This window comes from Notolabrus celidotus, chromosome 2 (assembly GCF_009762535.1).
Source record: "Notolabrus celidotus isolate fNotCel1 chromosome 2, fNotCel1.pri, whole genome shotgun sequence".
In the NCBI taxonomy this organism is placed as follows: Eukaryota; Metazoa; Chordata; class Actinopteri; order Labriformes; family Labridae; genus Notolabrus; species Notolabrus celidotus.
In genome coordinates, this window is record NC_048273.1 from 6,662,337 (window position 1) to 6,683,349 (window position 21,013).

General features: G+C 43.7%; 1 protein-coding gene across 1 annotated transcript in view; it reads right to left on the reverse strand.

Annotated features, from left to right (window-relative positions):
- Positions 1-19,180, reverse strand: part of wwc3 (WWC family member 3) — a 56,800-nt gene extending 37,620 nt beyond the window's left edge. The window contains exon 1 of the mRNA XM_034708662.1: positions 18,625-19,180. Within this exon, the coding sequence (XP_034564553.1) occupies positions 18,625-18,770 (146 nt within the window). The 5' untranslated portion in view covers positions 18,771-19,180. The remainder of the gene's footprint in view (positions 1-18,624) is intronic.
- Positions 19,181-21,013: the final 1,833 nt, after the last annotated feature.

Genomic DNA, 21,013 nt, shown 5'->3' on the forward strand with positions numbered 1-21,013 from the left:
CAGATCTCAACTTCTACTTCATGCAGTTTTCAAGCCGATGATTCGAATTAGTCGTAAATTCAGACACTCAAAACTCTGAATAAAGCGTTCACAGTGTGGCAGCTGACTGAATGTTAAGAGATATCATCTGCACACATGGCTGTTCATTTCACCTGAGGCACCTTCAGCATGCTCGATTGCTAAATCTGTTGTTTTTGGCACATTTGATGCTCTGAATGCGATCCCGCTTGATGATGAATCACACCGGCTTGTCAAAACCTTCAACAATACATCACATTCAGTTCACTCCCTTTGCATTTCACATGTTTGAGGGAAATTCTATGAATTGCAGCACATCGGATGCAGCTTCATGCAAGTTAAGGCCAGTGTTTAGTATTGCAACCTTGGATTTTACATGGATGAGACACCCGGACGGAGATACTGTGACTGATTCTTGTAAGAGTGACCCAATCTCTCATCTTTCAGACATAAAATTGGATGCAAAATTTAGAGGAAACGTTAAAGTTAAAAGTTAAAATGAGAAAAGAGTAAGAAGCTGCCCTCGTCGATATCACACATTACTGAGTTGTTCTTATCAAGCATTAAGGGTTTTTATCGTACTCAGATCAGTTGATTTTAAGAACTTTAGAGGCCTTTAAACAACAATAATCCTTAAGAGTGCAAATGTATTCTGCAATGATCTTCTCTTGACCCCGTACATGAATCATGTGACCTCATCTTGGAAACTTCTTCACAAATCAAATAAACGCCAGATCACTGCAGCTCTACATCGCTCCCCCCCCGCTTACAAGACAACACAGACACGTGTCACACCAAAGTCCCAAAGACCAGCAGCAGCCTTCTCTTATTGACACTGCAGCTGTCAAACACCAGCTAGCAAACACACTACAAGACCAAGAGTCTGTTAAAGGGGAACACAAACGTGTAACTGCTCCAGACTGAGGAATGAACACCTTCATCTATCTGGTATCTGAACTAATGTGGATAATGCTTCTCTGATTCTGAGAAAAGGTGTTCAATTAAGGTCTATCGCAAGTCTTTATTCAAGTGTGCATGGATCCAAAAACTGTTGTGACAGAATCTAGAGTATGAAAACAATGTTTGATCACTGTGGGGCTCAGACGGCAGAGCAGGTGTCCCATAAACAGAGGCTACAGTCCTCAATGCGCAGACTGCAGGTTGGACTTTGACTATATCTACCCAGCTCTCTTCTACCAAACATCTCCCATCTCCATCTCCAGAAATATACGACCAGAAGGCCAAAAGATATCTTTAACAAAAGGGTTGCCACCCAACATTAGACGGAGGAAGAAGACGGCATTGAACAGCCAATCATGTTGCAGGAAGAGAGGTAGGCGGGGCTTAAAGATGTTCAGAGCAGAATGTAAACACAGCTGAGACGAGCGACAGCGACACTGAAGAAAACTCAAAACCTACCAGCTCAAAGCAGAGTCGTTAGTCTGACACTGTGTTGACTCTGCGTTAAAGCTGGGGTTGGTAGTCGGATTTAGACACACTTTTTGTTATACTGGTTAAAATGATCTTTATGTCCCGATGGCGATCAATACATAATGTGTTCTTAAAAAAGAGTGAAAAAAGCTGCTATCTACAGCCAGAGTAAACCTGGGAAAACACCAACCAATCACCGCCTTTAGGGTCCAATTTATTAAACAAATCAAATCCCGTCCTGCCGTTCTGCCCGCCTCCTGCGCGTACATTTCACTCCCCGTCCCCTGCCTCAATTTACTGCCCTCTCGCTCGACCTCGGGCCTGTCCCCTCTGACCCATTGAGGTTCTTTGCTCAGGACTGTAGTCCGGATCAGAGTCTAAAAAGCTCTCACCACGGGGGCTCTGACAAGCAAAATAATTAATGACATTTACTAAGTCCTACAGAAAATGTAGATGTACTGTAGCATCAGTCCGGACGCTGTAGGGATGACGAGCTGATTCGTGAACACGTTGATCTTTAATAACCGGTCACTGTCGGCTGTGATCACACCAACCAACAAAACAACAATCAATGTTTGAATGACTGAAGAACTTCTCCTCTTGTCTCTCCTCTCTCACGCTCACACACTCTACACCTCTCCTGATGCCTTCACTGACTGTCAACACTGTAGGAATTAAGACCATCTTCACTGAACAGGTTTAACAAACAGTAGAGCTGTTACAGTATTATATATGTGTTATAACTTTTCTCCTGATATCATGTCACCGGTACAACTGGATAATGCTAGCATGACAGTTGTGAGTGCTAACAGCAGCCATGTTTGTTTGTGTTTTTAACTTTCACTATGAGAATGTTTTGGTGAGGACCGGTTTTGAATCAGTCACGATCATATGGTCGCGGGGGCGTCGTTTCGGAGGAGCTCTGAGGGGAGGGGGGGAGGACTTAGACAGAGTCCTGAGGAAATGCTACATTCAAACTCATGCTAGTTTTACGTGACTACCAACCAGGGGTGCATCTCGCTCGGCTGGAAGTGAAGCTTCCACCAAAGCGTCTGCCCCCTGGTGGCTTGCTGCAGTATATGTCAAAAACTCTAAACACACGTCGTACGAGTGTTTGTTACATCCGTATGCTGTGATGATATGTAGTTATTATTTGACTGTTTTGTGTTCAAGGCCTCTTGTTTCTGAAAAGTTTCTTTTTAATTAGAGTTTAAAAAACAGGGTTTTACTTCCAGGTTTACTTTGATTGACAGCTGCCATAGAGGGGAAACTCCATAGGACTTTGTGACGCTACGCTGTAGGGCGGAGTTGTTACCTAGCCGACACAGAAATTACCGTGGCAACCACAGAAATTCTGTGGCTTCGCAGGCTCTAGCTGCACAATGGCTGCGCCCTTGAGCGGGGTTTTTTGGCTTCAGAACCGTACAACGGGAAGAGGCGGAGCAACGCTGTTCATTTTTATTTACAGTCTATGCTACCAACCCTAGCTTTAACTATTAACTTCATGCACTTCATTAAATATACTTTCAGGATGTGGGTTAAAGGAAGAGCACAGAGACAACTTCTGCTGGGAACACGTTTAATGTCCACCCCGACCGTAGGACAAGTGAACACCAAACGACCGTGATGCATTCACTGCACTGTGGGAAACAACATCACTCTGCCTGTAACCCTTAGTAATCTGAAAGGGGAGGGCACAACTCAAAACAGTACTCTACTAAACTAATAAACAGGATACAATTTTATATTTGTTGTACATTTAAATCCAATTATGGAAATAACCTCAATCTGAGAAAAATAAGAATCTACAAACTAAAACTTCACAAAAATCTAATTTAACACAAAAGACCTGCTTCCTGTTAGAACCATCAGAAATAATGGATTCAAGAAGTTCATCAGAAAACTAAATCCTGATACAAACTAACAAACTGTCTGGTTTCTTCAACTTTCACTCAAGAGCAAAAATCTGCATTTAAACTTAAATGAAATAATGATTTGATATTTATTGTATATTTGACTGATATGAAATACTTCATCGTGATAACATCATTTTCAATATCGCCCAGCACTATTTGGAACGTAACAGGAAGTATTGGGGGAATCAAGCCTGAAGGCAATGGGTGATGATGTTTATATCATGTGACCAGTGAGAACCTGGAAGAGCAGCATGTGACGTCATGAATAAAAAACTGAGGTGGAAGAAGAAGAAGAATCTGTTTCAAGACAAGAACAGAAAAGATGTCTGCCATCGTTATAAACACTACACTGTGGATTAACCAAGTGTTCGGACACCACTCCCCTCGTCTGACTGGGAAGACTTCATGCTGTGAGGGACACGTGTGAACAAACCACTTCAGAGGCAGAGCTCCTGAAAAATGAGTGCACAAGTGAAGAAAGCACAAGTAACCGCCGTAAGTGGACGCTGCAACATATGGGTGGAAGCACAAACTTGTCATAAGACTCTTTTACATCGTCTGTGTAAAAGAGTGAAACGCACAGAGGTGTAACGGGGACAAATAATTCTCCTGTTGTTACTAGAAGTCGTTACAGAGGTGAAATGACATCACTCTGTGTGTGTGTGTGTGTGTGTGTGTGTGTGTGTGTGTGTGTGTGTGTGTGTGTGTGTGTGTGAGCTGGCAGGATGGGACAGCGTTCTGTGCGTGTGTGCATGAGGAGTTTGTGCCGTTTGTTTACAAGCCATGCCTCTTGTGCTTCCTCAACGCCTGAACACAAAAATCAGACAATGAAACACCAACATTGTGATAACGTTGGGCTCAGTGTGAGAGGACAAACATGCAGAGCTTCATCGTGTGAATGTAAAAAAAAGGGCTCAGAAGGTATCAATGCTTTGCCACTGGGTAGTCACATTATTTCAGACTCTAGCTCGAGATGAGAAGTCAACAGAAAGGACTAATTATGCACTCCTTTAACATCAGTACCAGTCTTTAAAATTCAATCTTGATTCTCACTGATCTGAATCGGAGCGTCTGAATGTTTGGTTTGTTACGCAGTCTTGTGACAGCACAGCAGCCTCAGTTTTTCCAAGTCATGTCTCGGTCTTGGGAGGCTCAGAAACCACAGCAGCAGCAGCAGCAGCAGCACAGAGAGCCTGAGAGGAGCGATCTGATGACATTCAGAGGAGGACAGAGACAAGACGTCGTAAAACTAAAAGTAGACAAAAGAGGTGTGAAAGTGTTTAAATTACAAAATATGCACTCTGAAGCCAAACACCACAAGTTCTTGAGATCACTTCTATCAGTCAGAGAGGGGGGAACAAACAGAGCGATAAGTCACTCCTCTGTCAGCCTGACACACTGAACTGTCCACACTGACAGCGTGAATCCATCAACAACATTCGTCACCTCACTAAAGGTGCATTTCAACCAAGAGTTCCGGGTCTTTCAGCCCCCAGAACTACTTTACCCTGAACTAAAAGGTTCTTGTGCCCCCATTGTTGTCTGCGTTTCGACCAGGCTCAAGTCCTGGGTAGATTGTGCAAATCAGGCCAGTGACGTATGGAGAAAAAAAAGTAAATGCACTACACCACCAGACCAGTAGAGGGCAGTAAAACAAAGATGAATGCCATTCATCACAGATGACACCATAGAAGCAGACGGACAGGCAGGTATTATTATGAGCAACACAACAGTTAGCCTGTTAGCATGAAGAGACTCAGGAGATAAGCGCGAGTAGCAAAGACGTTTCAACACGGCTTTAAAATCCCTTTGAACTCAAAAAGCCGTGGCAGAGATCGGCCGGTGTTTTGGTTTAAATCGCAACCCTGTTAACTGCCGACTTTCAGCCGGACGCATCCCTCATAAACGTCTTTAGACGATCATTAAATATCTGATAAGGACAATTTGAAATCTTAATAAAAACTAAACTAGTTTGCATTCCCAGGAACTCCCTCTGTGTTTCAACAGCTGTGTAAACTCCATAAACACTGACACGTTCAGCTGAAGGTCTCCAGTTTACAGGGTCACTTTTAAAACCGTAACACCGGGAGAGACTCATTCGCGTTGGGCTGAGAGAAGACTACTGTTGCAAGCTGCTAAATCAAGAGAATCACAGCTTCTTTTTTGGAGAAGTACACACACATACAAAAAAGATAGAACAAATGAAAGAAAGAGAAATCAAGTGAATCACAGATGTGTGTGTCAAAAAACGCCTTCAGTGTGCTGAGGTGAAGCACTGCTCTGCGTCGGTATGTAAGGAGAAACACTGATTTATATAAGTACTGTATTAGTGCATGATCATCATAGAGCTCTGTGGGTTTACTGAGGCTCTGACAGAGCAAACAGCATGGATCTATGGATCTCTGTGTGTTTGAACCCTGACGTCTGTCATCCTCTTCACTTTCCTTCAGTGTCTGCTGAAAGTTGTAATTTTAGAAAGATGTCGCAACAGCTTCTTGCAGGGTTTCCATGTACAAACATTCATGTTGCCCTTGGGATGAAAGCTAATAACTTTGCAAACCTTACTTTATTACCCCAATACATCTCTCAACGCCTTGAGAAGTAATTTCATCATTAAGCTGTAAATTATCTTTAGAGACAATCTGTATGTGTCAGCATGATCACATGACCAAGATAGTGAACCACAAACTGCATAAAGAGATGCATAACCAAGCGGCAACCTTTGGTCTTGTATTAGGAAGCTGAAGCAGAATAGCTAAAAAATGCAGTTCCTCAAGTGTCCACCAGGGGCTGGCAGGAAGCACTGGAAGAAACATAAGGCATTTTGTGACTGAAGGAACTTTACCCCAGAACTACATGCGGTTGCTCGCTGTTTGTAAGATATGTAAAGGTCAAGTAAAGTACCACGGCAACACGACAAATCTATCCAACCACCTACGCCATGGGATTTCACCCCTACCTACAAATCAAAATGTTGAGCGTGGAAGCTGGAGGCCCCTTGCTCTATAACATCGCCCTGATGGTAACTGGACTGAAGTGAGCAGAGAGAACAAACCAGCACAGATATTCATTTGCAGACTGTAACAGCTTTGAAATACTGGCGTCAGTGCTTTACCTGATACCAACGTCCTTACATGATGTTGCAGACATTTCCAATAAAGGTGCAACATGCATGATTTGAAACAACACGACGATGTCGAGGCGCACCATGCAAGTGCGAATATGATGTAGTCAATGTACAACAAAACATGCAAATGGATGTGTACAGATTGAGACAGCACCTGAGTATTGTTCTAGATGTTTAGTTTATACTTCTTACTCTGAAGGCAGATATACATTTTAGAGAATCCAAGTCGAGCATTGAAAAATACAGTGTTCTGGTTTCTCCCAGCTGCTCTGCCAGCTGTAAAAGAGCGGGATTATTAATAAAGGACCCGAGTTTTCTTCTAAAAATGTCCACATTCTCCAGGATCGTCTTTCAATCAAAGAGGAAACAGAAAATCAGACGGATATCTGAAATAGAAAAAAGGGAGACTGACAGAATGACAGGCATGTTCAGCTGTGGAGGAATGACCCGCTGCAGCGCCTGCTCACAACTTCCCAACTAAATATATTTAGTTTTCAAAGACGTTTGCTAATTCTAGAATAATCTGTGCCATCCTAGGTCGTCCCAGAGGATATTTCTATCTGCAGCAGCAACGCGCCTGTGCTCGGCGACGGGCTGCTGCATGGGAAAGGTATGTGAAACTGGAGTCTGTGCTGCTGAACCTCGTCTGGTCTGATCCCCAGCAGCTCTCAGACCTTTGTTGCTCTGCTGCGAGTGTGAGCAAAGATGTGCCAAACAGCAGGCTCTGCACAAACTTTATATTCTTTCATATGGTTAAGTATGAGGACAATGAAGCAAGCTTGACCACACGCTTTTAAGTAGCTCACAACATTCAAAATCTGCTGCTCCTGCACTTCACTCAGTTTATACTCAATTAAAAAACATCTTGATTGCTTCACCAAATGTGTTAATTTAGACAAGTCGTCGCCACAGCCCGATGCAGCTGCGTATGGGATTCATTTCTGACTGTGATGTTTCATTGTGTGATGTTTCTCTGTATAAATAAACCAAACACTTGTGTGATAAAACATCCAGCCGACCACAGAAGATGAGTCTTAGCGAGCTGCGTCTTCAAAAAGAAATCAAGACAACAAACCGTGGTTATTATAGTTTTTCATTTTTCTTTAGTTTTTTTGGTTTTGACTTTTTGTTTTCAATTTCAGTTTAGTTGAGTTTGAATTTTTTGAAAATGCTTCGTTTTAGTTGAGTTTTTATTAGTTTCAGTAGGGGAGAACGGGGTTGGTTGTCACACTTGTTACTGTTTTGATGATTGCTCATCATCAAAACATCTTTCAATAGTCATTCCTACATTAAATTGAAGCTTAAGGTGTTGGCTTAAAATGTGTATCCCTCTCATTTTCCAACTCATTGTAACAAAGAGGCAATTAACTATCAAAGACACTCTGACACATCGTGACAACCAACCCCATCACAGGGATGGTCGTCACACACTATGGGGTTGGTTGTCACACACTATGGGGTTGGTTGTCACACACTCTGGGGTTGGTTGTCACACACTATGGGGTTGGTTGTCACACACTATGGGATTGGTTGTCACACACTATGGGATTGGTTGTCACACACTATGGGGTTGGTTGTCACACACTATGGGGTTGGTTGTCACACACTATGGGGTTGGTTGTCACACTATGGGGTTGGTTGTCACACACTATGGGGTTGGTTGTCACACTATGGGGTTGGTTGTCACACACTATGGGGTTGGTTGTCACACACTATGGGGTTGGTTGTCACACACTATGGGGTTGGATGTCACACACTATGGGGTTAGTTGTCACACACTATTGGGTTGGTTATCACACACTATGGGGTTGGTTGTCACACACTATGGGGTTGGTTGTCACACACTATGGGGTTGGTTGTCACACACTATGGGGTTGGTTGTCACAATGGTATTTTACTGGGAAAAATCTTTTTAAAAAGGTAAGAAGGCAGAACTAAATTTGAAAGTTTAATTGCACTGACAAGTGATAGGCCTACATAACTTAATTCATTTTAACATAAAATGAGGAACATGAACAGGAAACACATCTTTAGGCCAGCCTATATAACAACATAAAGAACAAAACAAATAGGCCTAACAATAATGGTCGCCTCAACTAGTTGTTACATGCTACAACACATACACGTTTCTGTAGGACTTACTAAATGTCATTAATTCTGTTGCTTGTCAGAGCCCCCATGGTGAGAGCTTTTTAGACTCTGATCCGGACTACAGTCCTCAGCAAAGCACCTCATCGGGTCAGAGGGGACAGGCCCGATGTCGAGCTGGAGGGGCAGTCAGTAGAGGCAGGGGAAGCAGAGGCAGGGGACGGGGAGTGCATGCTCAGGAAATGTCTGCGCAGGAGGCGGGCAGAACGGCAGGACGGGATTTGATTGGTTTAAAATTTTGGGACCCACAAACAGTGATTGGTTGGTGTTTTCCCAGGTTTACTCCGGCTGTAGATAGCAGCTTTTTTTACCTCTTTTTTAAGAACACATTATGTATTGATTACCATCGGAACATAAAGATAATTTGAACCAGTATAACAAAAAGTGTATTTCAATCTGACTACCAACCCCAGCTTTAAGATTAGTGGGATTTTTTTATCACTTTCCACTGCAAGGCACTTCCTCCTATCAGAGACACAGTCATATTCAAAATAATCCCAAATGGGGCTCTGCTGCTGTCGCCCAACTTTTGCTGCCATTAACGCTCTGCTAGCAGGTAAAGTGTGGACATGTACTCGGTTGTGTGACTGCACCAACTGAAGTGAAACTGGCAGAAAACAAACAAACAAATGAATATCCACTTAAAATACTGAGTAATGTATGAGTTAGATTGACAAAGACGAAGACTAAAGACATTTTCTCTATGATTTTAGTTTGTTTTAGTTAGTTTTGTAGACTCATCATAATATGCTCGTTTCTTATTTTTATTTCAGTCAACCAAAATATTTTTCCACCTTGTTATTTCGTTAGTTTCGATAATAACCTTGCAACATACTCGTCCAAAAGCAGCCCATCTTTAATCGTCCGGAGAGCCAGCTGCTGAGCTCCACAAAAAGAGTCCAGGCTTGACCTCTGAATGACAAGCATTGCAAAATGTGACCAGAAAAAAACAACAAATGTGACGAAGCCGACAGAGCCATGAGGCGATAACAGAAAAGTCTGCATGCTCCCATTTTAACTCAAATATGACGGAGACAGTCTCTGAGAAGAAAAAGGCCACAAGTGTTGTTGCTCCCTGAATTCCTTTGTGTGTTAAAAAAGAAAACGTGAAAACAACTTTGGGAGGAATGTCATTTATGTGCAGCCTCTCTGGTGCAGCATTTCACAGGAAGGCCTGAAGCAGCTGACAGACTCACAGACACCCGCTCCTCCAATTATGTGTTGAATCTTATAGAAATAGGTCTCCTATAAGTAGACCGACAGCGCTGTCTGCGTTCGCATTTAGGCAGCGTCTGGACACAGGGGAAGGGCCGGTCTCAGTCTGAGTGGAGCAGACCTGGATGTGACAAATGTGACCCATCAGGGCTGCAAAGACCATCCTCCTGTCCTCCTCCAAGGACTGGTTTACGAGTTACATTCAATCATGTCTCAGACTCAATGTGGCATTAATGACATTCTGCATGAAATCCTGAAATCCAGTGGCCCTCTTCTCTTTGCTGTCTCTGCCTTCTCTCCTCTCTGCCTTCATGCAGATAGGGGAGTAGGGGGAGGTAGAGTGTACGGCCTAAACCCAGCAGGGGTTAGTCCTAGCTCAAACAGGCTTCCTACCCTGGCTCTGCCGTCCGTATACTCTTCATAACATCTTGCTATCATCTTCTCCCTCCTCTCTCCTCTTTTCCTTCATGCAAATCAGGGAGTAGAGGAAGGTAGAGCGCACAGCCTAACCCAAACAAGCGTCTGGTCCTGGCTCTACCTTCCTGTCATCTCTCTCTAGTAGGGGGAGATAGAGTGAACAGCTTGACCTAGCAGGGGTTAGCCATAGCTTAAACAGGCTTCTGGCCTTCCCTGTCCTCTTTCTAACACCTCACTACAGACTCTTTCTCCTCTCCTCTCTTTCTTCATGCAAATGTTGGTGAAAGGGGAGGTAGAGCGTACAGCCCAACCCATCAGGCGTGAGCTCTAAGCCAGACAAGCTTCTCATCTGCACTCTGCTTTCCATTTTATCTTTCTGGATCCATTACCGACAACATCAAAGTGTTATAACTTCCTTTAATATCAAATAATCAAGGTTGTAAAAGTGTTCCTGACATTTTTCACCGGCGCTGGAACATGTGAAGGTGTTGACAACTTCATTTTCCCTCTTTCTGAATGAGGACTGTGCAGATGGGTGGAAGGAAAAAACACAATGGCAGCCCAGAGCTGGAGGTTGGTCCACTGAGATTGGCATGTCCTGTTTAAGTTGCATTCTTCACAATATACACAAACTATCACACAAGAAAACTACAGACTGAGTGCTGTGTGGAGCTGCAGCATCAGCAGAGTGTGAAAGAAAGCGGATGAAGCCCATTTCTACACGATTTGGAAATTCTTGGCCAAAACCGAAAATGAGGATACAAAGGCCGAAAACCAAAAACCGAAAACAGGAAAGAAATGATTAGGCCAAGCATTAGTACCATTGCATTTATGGCTATGAATGTGTACTAACCTCACTAAAATCAAGGATCTCATTGAACATATCAGACAATGAGGGTGCGTTCCCCTCATCTGGTTCAGAAAGACAAGCCCTTTTTTCTGCGCTCTGTTCTCCTTCTCCTGCGCTGTGCGCCTCTCCGTCTCCAAGCGGGTCCTTCGACCAGAGGAACTCTACCCCTGAACTACATGCGTTTTGACCAGTGGAACCAGGGTCTAAATTTAGTTCAGGGGTAGATAATCTCCCCCTTAAAAAGCCCCTGCTAGCGGGGAAGTACTTTTCAAAAAGCCCCAGGGCTTTTGGGGGGCGGTGCCTGCAATGCTGAACATGTCTGATTGGTAGATTAACCGCAGTGTGTTTATTCCACCCGCCTTCCACAATAACATCACACACATCTGTGATTCTCTTGATTTCCTTTTTTCATTAGTTTTTATTTGTTCTATCTTTTTTGTATGTGTGTGTACTTCTCCAAAAAGAAGCTGTGATTCTCTTGATTTAGCAGCTTGTAACAGTAGTCTTCTCTCAGCCCACCGTGAATGAGTCTCTCCTGGTGTTACGGTTTTAAAAGTGACCCTGTAAACTGGAGACCTTCAGCTGAAAGTAACAGTGTTTGTGGAGTTTACACAGCTGTTGAAACACAGAGGGAGTTTTAAGATTCAATATCCTCATCAGATATTTAATGATCGTCTAAAGACGTTTATGAGCGATGCATCCGGCTGAAAGTCGGCAGTTAACAGGGTTGCTGTTTAAACCAAAACACCGGCGATCTCTGCCACGGCTTTTTGAGTTAAAAAGGATTTTAAAGCCGTGTTGAAACGTCTTTGCTACTCGCACTTATCTCCTCTCACGTGTTGATTCAGTGAATCCATCTGTATTGAAATATAGCACCATCTAAAACAGCGCCAGCTGAGTCTCTTCATGCTAACAGGCTAACTGTTGTGCTAACTGTTGTGATACCTGCCGGCCCGTCTTCTTCTGTGGTGTCATCTGTGATGAATGGCATCCGTGTTTGACTTACTGCCCTCTACTGGTCTGGTGGTGTAGTGCATTTACTTACTCACTGGCCTGATTTGCACAATCTACCCGGGACTTCGGCCCACGGTCGAAACGCAGACAAGGGTCCTATGCCCCACCAACTGGGGGCACAGGAACCTGTTAGTTCAGGGTAAAGTAGTTCTGGGGGCTAAAAGACCCCGGAACTCTTGGTCGAAATGCACCTAAACACAGGGGATCCAGGCCGCGATGGATCCAGGCTGCATCCATCGCGGCCTGGATCATTTCTCCTGCGCCCTGCTGTATTCCCACATCCAAGTAATGATCTTATAACGTGGATCAAGTACAGTTGCGATGAAGTGCAGAGGATCCAAATAGATCTCAGTGAAACGTGTGCTGACAGACTCTAAGAGTGTACTTTGTTTTCACTCCGTGGTCTGTCTCAACCTCTTTGCTTAGAAGACGCTTTAGTGCGATTAAAGGAATATCGGATGCAGACATGTCAGCCACGGTTTTTGCTTGCATCATCACAACATTCTGTTTCGGGCGTGTTGTTTCGGTGACAAAAGTCTTTTGGCAGAAAAAAACAAAAAATGCACTTTTGGGTGGCCAAAATTTTTGTTGGCCGAATTTTTGGTGCATCCCTTGTAAATATGGGTCATCAGTCGTAAAAGCATTAAAGGGCCAGTCAGACTAACTGATGGAAGAAAAGAGGTTTGAACTTCAGGACGAGGACTGAGGTGAAAGCTAAGGAGCAGCACATTGTCTGCTCATGAAAAAGAAACACAGAAAACACATGGGGCAAAATGACACTGGATCAAGCAATGGCGTGTTCGTAACCTCCCCCCACCAAAAGACAAAAAAGAGCCATCATAATGAAAACACTGGGGGAAGCAAAATAACAGCGGGGTTCAGCGCATGTGAATAACCTTTCGGTGCTGGAAACACAGCTCACCCTTTCCAGAATAATTGAATTTGGTGTGCTTTGTGACCAAGTATAAAGGCCTCCCTTTGCTGAGCGGCAGGCCGGCCATGGCTGTTGCATAACAGAGCTAATAAAGGAGGCCTGCAGGGCCCGGGATGGAGAGGAGGAGGCAGACACGTGGGAACTGCCTCTGTTCTGCTGCTTTGTCTGGGGCCGCGAGCGAGCAGAGCCCCTGGGCATTAGTGTAGGCATGCCTGACATTACGCTCATTCCACAGCAGCGAAAAAAAGCCCTGCAGAAGTTCTCGGGTTCTCTGCAGGAGCCCCGAGCTGCTCCAGGTATCCACCGTCCTCAGAGACGTGATCATCACTGAACGTGTATGACAGGATGATGTGTGTGTAAAGTGCTGAGCTCCCAGGTTTCCCTCCGTGTGTTTGAAAGTCCTGACAGGCTGAAGCTGCTCCGTCAGGTATCTGTGCACCTATTTCACACGCCTGTTACAGTTTTCACTACACGCTGCCACCTCACCAAAACATCTCCGTCCAGCATCGAATGTACCAGTGAGAGCAAACATGACCTCTGGCTGATACACAGCTCTGTTTCGCTGCATCATGATCACTGACAATTCTGTTTCAGCTCAACGCCACTCGTGTTTTAGTGATCAGGTGATGATTCACAGCTGACACGTCTCTGTGCAGGTCAGCAGACTCCGGGCCCATGCACATCCCTGAACCCTCACCCTGACCCCGCACTGCACCGTACATCAAGGTGTCCAAACAAAAAGTAACTTCAAGTTTTATTTGAATGAATTAATCAGCACAAGTTCTGACACAACTTCACCAACGCATCTTTCCTTTCCTTTCCTCCTTCTTCTTCTTGAGGATACAGACCTTCCTCACGCTGTGTTCACACAAACTCTGGTTCTTCAGAATGAGCTCTGAGCCTTTGTTTGACTTCAGACACGGATCATGTTGTGACCAAAATATGGAAAAGTTTGATCTGCGCCAAATAAGGTACGTTTCAGTCCCCTCAAGCTCTCATCTGTCGGGTCTGTGTCGGACTCAAAGGACCAACAAATCCTGGAGTTCTGGACCGTCTGACTGAGGAACATTTCCAATCAATCCATAACAAAATCCACACGGCAGATTATCAATGATCAACAACAGAGACTGTCCTGATCTGATCCATTCAATCCAGTTTTCATGCATCAGACAGTCTCTGAACCACAGAGATGGTTTGTAGGGTTAGAGGGAATCATTGAGCTGTATTTCGGGTAAGAATGTGGGAGCTCTGTGAAAGATGTGGGTACAATGATCAATCTTTTTTTGCACAACTAAGCAGCTTTTAAAGGACTAAATTCTATCCTGGACTGAAGCTACATCCATGGAGCTGCCCCACAAACACAGTACAGAGCTCAAGTCACATCTGAGTGGCAGCATTTCACTCATTTCATGCAATATCTGCTATAAGGATCTTCCCAAATTGCTAATTTCTACGTCATTTAAACAGAAACTGTGATTCTGACTAACTGACTACTCTGAAGGTAAGACTGCTAAACAGGACCACAGCATGTATGTCAACTCAAAGCTTGATCTGAAAGGCAACTGGACTATTTTGTAGCGCTTCCCCAGTCTGGTCAGAACTGAAGAGACCTTTCAGAGGAGAAGTTAAACCCTCCAAGACTTTCTCCCAAGTCCAGTTGCCTTTTCGATTCAAGCTTTCAACCACTTTGTCAAACTGGTTCACAGAGTGTGGCTAACACTAGCAGAACTAGCGCCCCCAGCTTTTAGCCTTCCTTGCAGGTTAATGTCCACATGCCTGTGCTGGTTACTCGGTGCTATGCTAGAGTTCAACAGACAGCCTTCAAAACAACTTTGTCTCAATTTACTAGAACAAAATAATGACAAACCACGCCACACTACGAGATACCATCTGTCATCTGTGCTTGTTTATATCCACGTTGTACAGCATTAGGGTGTGTGACAACCAACCCCGTGATGGGGTTGGTTGTCACAAAGTGTCAGAGTGTCTTTGATAGTTAATTGCCTCTTTGTTACAATGAGTTGGAAAATGAGAGGGATACACATTTCAAGCAAACACCTTAAGCTTCAACTTAATGTAGGAATGACTATTGAAAGATGATTTGATGATGAGCAATCATCAAAACAGTAAAAAGTGTGACAACCAACCCCATTCTCCCCTACTGGCAGTTAAAAGCTTAGAAAGCAACCATTAATATCCGAGGTGCATTAACAGCCGTTAATTAGGTGCACGCAATGACAGCTTATGCGTGCCAGCAATAAGCTCCAACATGTCGGCTGTGTGGAAGTATTCTGAGGTGTCAAAACAGACAGTGAGAAAGCTCTGTGCAAAGCTTGTGAAGGACAGGTGATAAATGGATTCTACTGATTGAATTGTGCGTCATCCTGAAGCACCAAGCGTTTCTGAAAAGCAGCCTCGACTTCATATGATTGACATGGGCCACCCAAAGGGAAAGACAATCCCTGAGTTTATTGCTCTTTTTAACCAACCTTTAAAGCTACTTCTCTGTTAGTATTCTCAGCCTTCACTTTATAAGACTATGTCCGCTGAGAATATTTTTATGAGCCTCATCGTTGATATTCTGCATGTCAAACATGTACCTGTATTCAATACCGTCAATATGCATTTTGTTGCTGTAGAAAATACAATATAGGGGGAAAACAACGTATTTGGCATTGTTATCGACGTACGAATAATAATGTTTTTTATTGATTAATCGATAATTGGTCGTTAACATTTCCAAAAATCGATCACAGAAAATACTTAAAATGTACATCCCTAGTGACTACCAACCCTTGCTTTAAGCGTGGTGGAAGATGCAGGTTTTCCCCAGGCTACTGGTGCTTGGATTGGTGTCAATATCAACATATCAACATTGAAAGTATCCACAAAAATACAACATTTAAAAAGTTAATCAAAGGGGCGCTGTTGGCCTAGCGGTCTAAGCACCCCACGTACAGAGGCTGGGGTCGCTGGTTCGATTCCCAGCCGGTTGACCATTTCCTGCATGTCTTCCCTCGCTCTTTACTTCCCTACATTTCCTGTCTCTCTTCAGCTGTCCTAACAAATAAAGTCAAAAAGGCCAAAAATGGGGTGCTAGTGGCCTAGCGGTCTAAGCACCCCACATACAGAGGCTACAGTCCTCATCGCAGGGGTTGCCGGTTTGATTCCCGGCCTGGTCGACCATTTCCTGCATGTCTTCCCCCTCTCTCTACTGCCCAAATTTCCTGTCTCTCTTCAGCTGTCCAAACAAATAAAGGTAAAAAGGCCAAAAATGGGGTGCTGGTGGCCTAGCGGTTTAAGCACCCCACATACAGAGGCTACAGTCCTTGTTGCAGGGGTTGCCGGTTCTGTTCCCGGCGGGTCGACCATTTCCTGCATGTCTTCCCCCTCTCTCAGCTCCCCACATTTCCTGTCTCTCTTCAGCTGTGCTAACAAATAAAGGCAAAAAGGCAAAAAATATATAACTTAGAAAAGAAAGAAAAAGTCAATCAACAGCTGACATTTGTATTTTATCTGCAGCCCAAGCTTTCTTCCTAAATAGGAGCCAATCAAATCATCTTCAGGTGACTCAGAGGAACCCCATTGATTTTGGCGCCCCCTGTGGTCACCTTTTAGACGTACAAGTACATGTTTCTCCAACAAGAAAATCTCTGGCCTCCTCTCAGCAGCATTGAAATTGACAACATAGAAGTTGTCACTCTGCTGTTGCTTTTGTAGCTCATAAAAGGGCATCAGCATTGATTTCAATCTATTTCACAACCAGTCAAAAACTCCTGACTGGAGCTTTAAATATCTGACTCTTCAAACATTATTAACACAGCCATTATCATGCTGGTTTGTCGTAAGAACAAACACTTCCCCTTCCCGGCCTGGTATCTGAATATCGTCGTTCACAGTCAAACAACATTCGGGTCATTTTTCCGATTCCACGTCTGAATAATCTGATCACAATCAGATCAGGTCTCTGGCTCGTGCACTCGCTCCTGTTTTCACCCTCAATTAAAGCCTGCAAGTCATGATGATGAAGGCCTACAATAATAACACGTGGTGGATACCAGATCTTTAAACCACCAGCCTTTGAGTGTTGTACTCAAACAGAGCAGCTGTCAAACTGAGGGAAACCCACATCATCACTGCATTCATCTCCAGCATGCATCACAGAGCTTTTATCTGCAGCTGATGGACAGAACGACATTTTTTAAAGCACGGTTGACACTAAACGAATAGCTGACACCGTCTTGTATCTGTTGCAAGTTAGCAGAAAGTCTGCTTTAGGGCTGTATAGTGATGTGATTTATTGGAAAGTCAGTATCAGGTGGTGACAGAAGACATTCCTCTGGCCAAGATAACCTATAAATCACTGAGCAGCACCAGAACAAATGCAGAAAACATTCTTTAGTCATGCTACAGAAAAAAAAAACACAGCAGGACCAAAACGCTGGCGATGATGAGATGTTGTGAAACTGCTATCAGCTGCACTCAACAATGCTTAATCAACTCGCAAAGGGGGGAGGAGGATTCTTCAAGGAAATCAGGTTTTCCTTATCTAGATTACATGCAGCTACTACATTCCCACTGTTGAAATCAGCTGCAAGAAATCTGCTTTGAAAAACTGTTGCAGAGAAAGAGAGGAGTGTTGTTTTTGTCCGGCCTTTTCCCTCATAATGCAGCAGAGTTAAAATACTTGCTATAATTCCCAGTAATCTCACAAAGTCTGCTTTGAATGCCTGATTGAGCCTGTTTCTGGGCTGCTGAAATCCCAGTCCCCACAAAAGCACATCCTTGCAGCTTTCCCAGTGGCCCAACTAGCATTCCTGACATTTTTTCACAAAGATTTCTGGGAGTTGGAGTTTTTAAGCCCTTGCTGTACTAAGTTGCATTCTGAAATGAAGTGAAACACACAGATTATGAAACACAACACACTTCAGAGTCGCATGGAGAGGAAGAGGAGCCTGGTAACAATAGCTCACTGTGCTGAAGCAGGAATGTTTCAGGTCAGTGGGAGTCATAAATGAGCTTACTGATGAGTCTGATGATTTAAGTTTGTGGAGACAGATTCATGAAAAACTCAGGTGACCAGGCTGACAATGCAGTCTGCTGTTTGAGGAGACAAAGCAGAGGTCTGCTCACAGTCATAGAGCTGTCAGAGTCCTCACAGAGACCTGAAGGGGAAATATTAAAGTGAGCTGCTGCACAGCAGGGGACCATGGGCGTTACATCCCGTGTTTGCATGGGAACTCCTTCAAGAGGCCACAAAACTGAAAAACTGCTTCCAAATCTGCACCAATCTGATTCATCTGGGTCTGCTGCAAACCCCACAGCAGCTTTGTGTCACATTAAAGGGACTGAAGGGGAATTCACTCCCCTGGTGCTCAGAAACAAACACTCCCTCCTGACATCTCCTCCTGACATCTCCTCCTGAGCTGAGAGTGAGAAGGACCTGTTGAATTAAAATGACTTTATGTGTGTGTGTGTGTGTGTGTGTGTGTGTGTGTGTGTGTGTGTGTGTGTGTGTGTGTTTTATCCCAGAGCTCACAGGCCTTCAGCATACCTGTCTCTGGGGTCAATCCATGAGGTTTGCCTGGTGTTGTGGTCGATGAAGAAAACTCTTCCATCGTAGTCCCGAGCTTCCTCCCAGCCCGCGGGCAGCGGCAGCTCCGAGCTCTCTGCCCGCTGTCCGCCGCTGAGCCTCGGCATCGCGTCGGGCTGGAGAGGCTGGAGCTGGAGCCCCGCTGAAGACCCCCTGAAGACCCCTGCCCTGCGTTTAGAGGGCTGGAGCCCCCCCTGAAGCCCCGTGAAGCCCCCTGCCCTGCGTTTAGTCCCCCAGAAGAAGTCGCTCTTCACTGCATTACAACAAACTCGACCTCGACGCGCTTCTCGGCGCACAGAAAGTAGAAGTAAAAAACAAAGTTTCCTCCGAGTTTATCCACTGAAAACGTCCCTCCGGAGGTACATCCAGGTTTCTTCCTCGTCTCCTTAAAGCTCTCAGAAAAACAGGCTCTCAGCTCTGAGTCCTCGGTCCTCCATGTTCGCCTCCTCCTCCATGTTTCATTCCTCCGGAGGCTCCGTGTCCATATTCGGCTCCAGCGCATTTACATAAACGGACGCACAGCGGCGCAGCTGCTGCGCGTCCAATGACGAAACTGCAGGATCCACTTTAAAATACAGTCTGTGGACTCAACCTTATTTTACAGTCTGTGGACTCAACCTTATTTAACAGTCTATGGACTCAACCTTATTGTACAGTCTGTAGACTCAACCTTATTTTACAGTCTGTGGACTCAACCTTATTTTACAGTCTATGGACTCAACCTTATTTTACAGTCTGTAGACTCAACCTTAATTTACAGTCTATGGACTCAACCTTATTTAACAGTCTATGGACTCAACCTTATTTTACAGTCTGTAGACTCAACCTTATTTTACAGTCTATGGACTCAACCTTATTTTACAGTCTGTGGACTCAACCTTATTTTACAGTCTATGGACTCAACCTTATTTTACAGTCTGTGGACTCAAACTTATTTTACAGTCTATGGACTCAACCTTATTTTACAGTCTGTGGACTCAAACTTATTTTACAGTCTATGGACTCAACCTTATTTTACAGTCTATGGACTCAACCTTATTTTACAGTCTATGGACTCATCCTTATTTTACAGTCTATGGACTCAACCTTATTTTACAGTCTATGGACTCAACCTTATTTTACTGTCTGTGGACTCAACTCTTTAATAAACTTCATCAAAGCTGTGCAAACAAGCTTTTCATGTTTCATTTCATGTTTAAGCTCAAACATAAATCAGACTATAGCAGAGTGTTTGAAAGAGGCATCAAATAAGCCAGCTAAGAACACTAATGTTTGACACTCAACAACAACCTGTTGATTCCTGCCAGAGTCCAACAGGTAGAAATAAAATGCTTGAAATGAAATAAAATAAAATAATCAATAATAAAAAATAATGAATATACTAGATTTAAAAATGTGTTCACTCCCACTGAGCATGGTGACAAACTCTGATTTGTTGTTGACTGCAGGTTTATTTAAATTGTACAGCAGCGCCCCCTGGTGTCTGCAAGAGAAACAGCAGAGTTACAGAATTTACAGTTTTTCTCAATTGTTTACACACAAATACTGGTACTTGAGACACAATGACCACAACATGTAACCCATGCACCAACCCCCTGAACCAATTCTGCTAAACCACAAGCACAATTCCTGCTTTACTCTCAAATTGCAGTTCTGAAACACACTTTTTTCAAAACACTACACACAATTCTCTGCATTTGGCACAATTTTCATGGAGAAAATATCTTGTTTTCACAAGGAACACTGTGATTCAAAATCTAAAGTTAAATGCCCTGCTATGCACACTGACTCATCACACGGGCAAACACCTGTCACACAGTTTCACAATTAGCAATCAGAGCTTTATTTCCTCTGCTGCTTGGCCAGGGAAAACATTGCTTGTGATGTGGATGAGGTGCTGTGGCCAGACCGCAACAGAAGAGAGGATGCAGCAGAGTTTTTAAAACATTGTTTTTACTGTAACTGTATGCAGTAAATTCAGTTTTTTTGTATGTAGACCACTATATGTGCAACTTTGTGTTGGTTGGGATGTACACTGGGTACACTGTATTTTTTGGGGGGGGGGGATAAAATATATTGTTTTAGTGTATTTGTGTGTTTTGAGTATGAAAACAATGTTCTAAAATATTTTACAACACACTTCTGTATGTTCTGTCTGTAGTAAGTGTTACACTGAACAAAAAAAAGGCCTAAGTCATTATGAATGGAGAAGAAGTGTTTCCATTCATCAGAGTGTTTTACTTTGAGCACACCAGTGTTCAACTGGTTCTTACAAAAGTCTATTCATATGGTGGTTTGTGTGTGTCATTTGAAAACAAAATACCATTTTGAGAAGAAATAACTTTGTTTT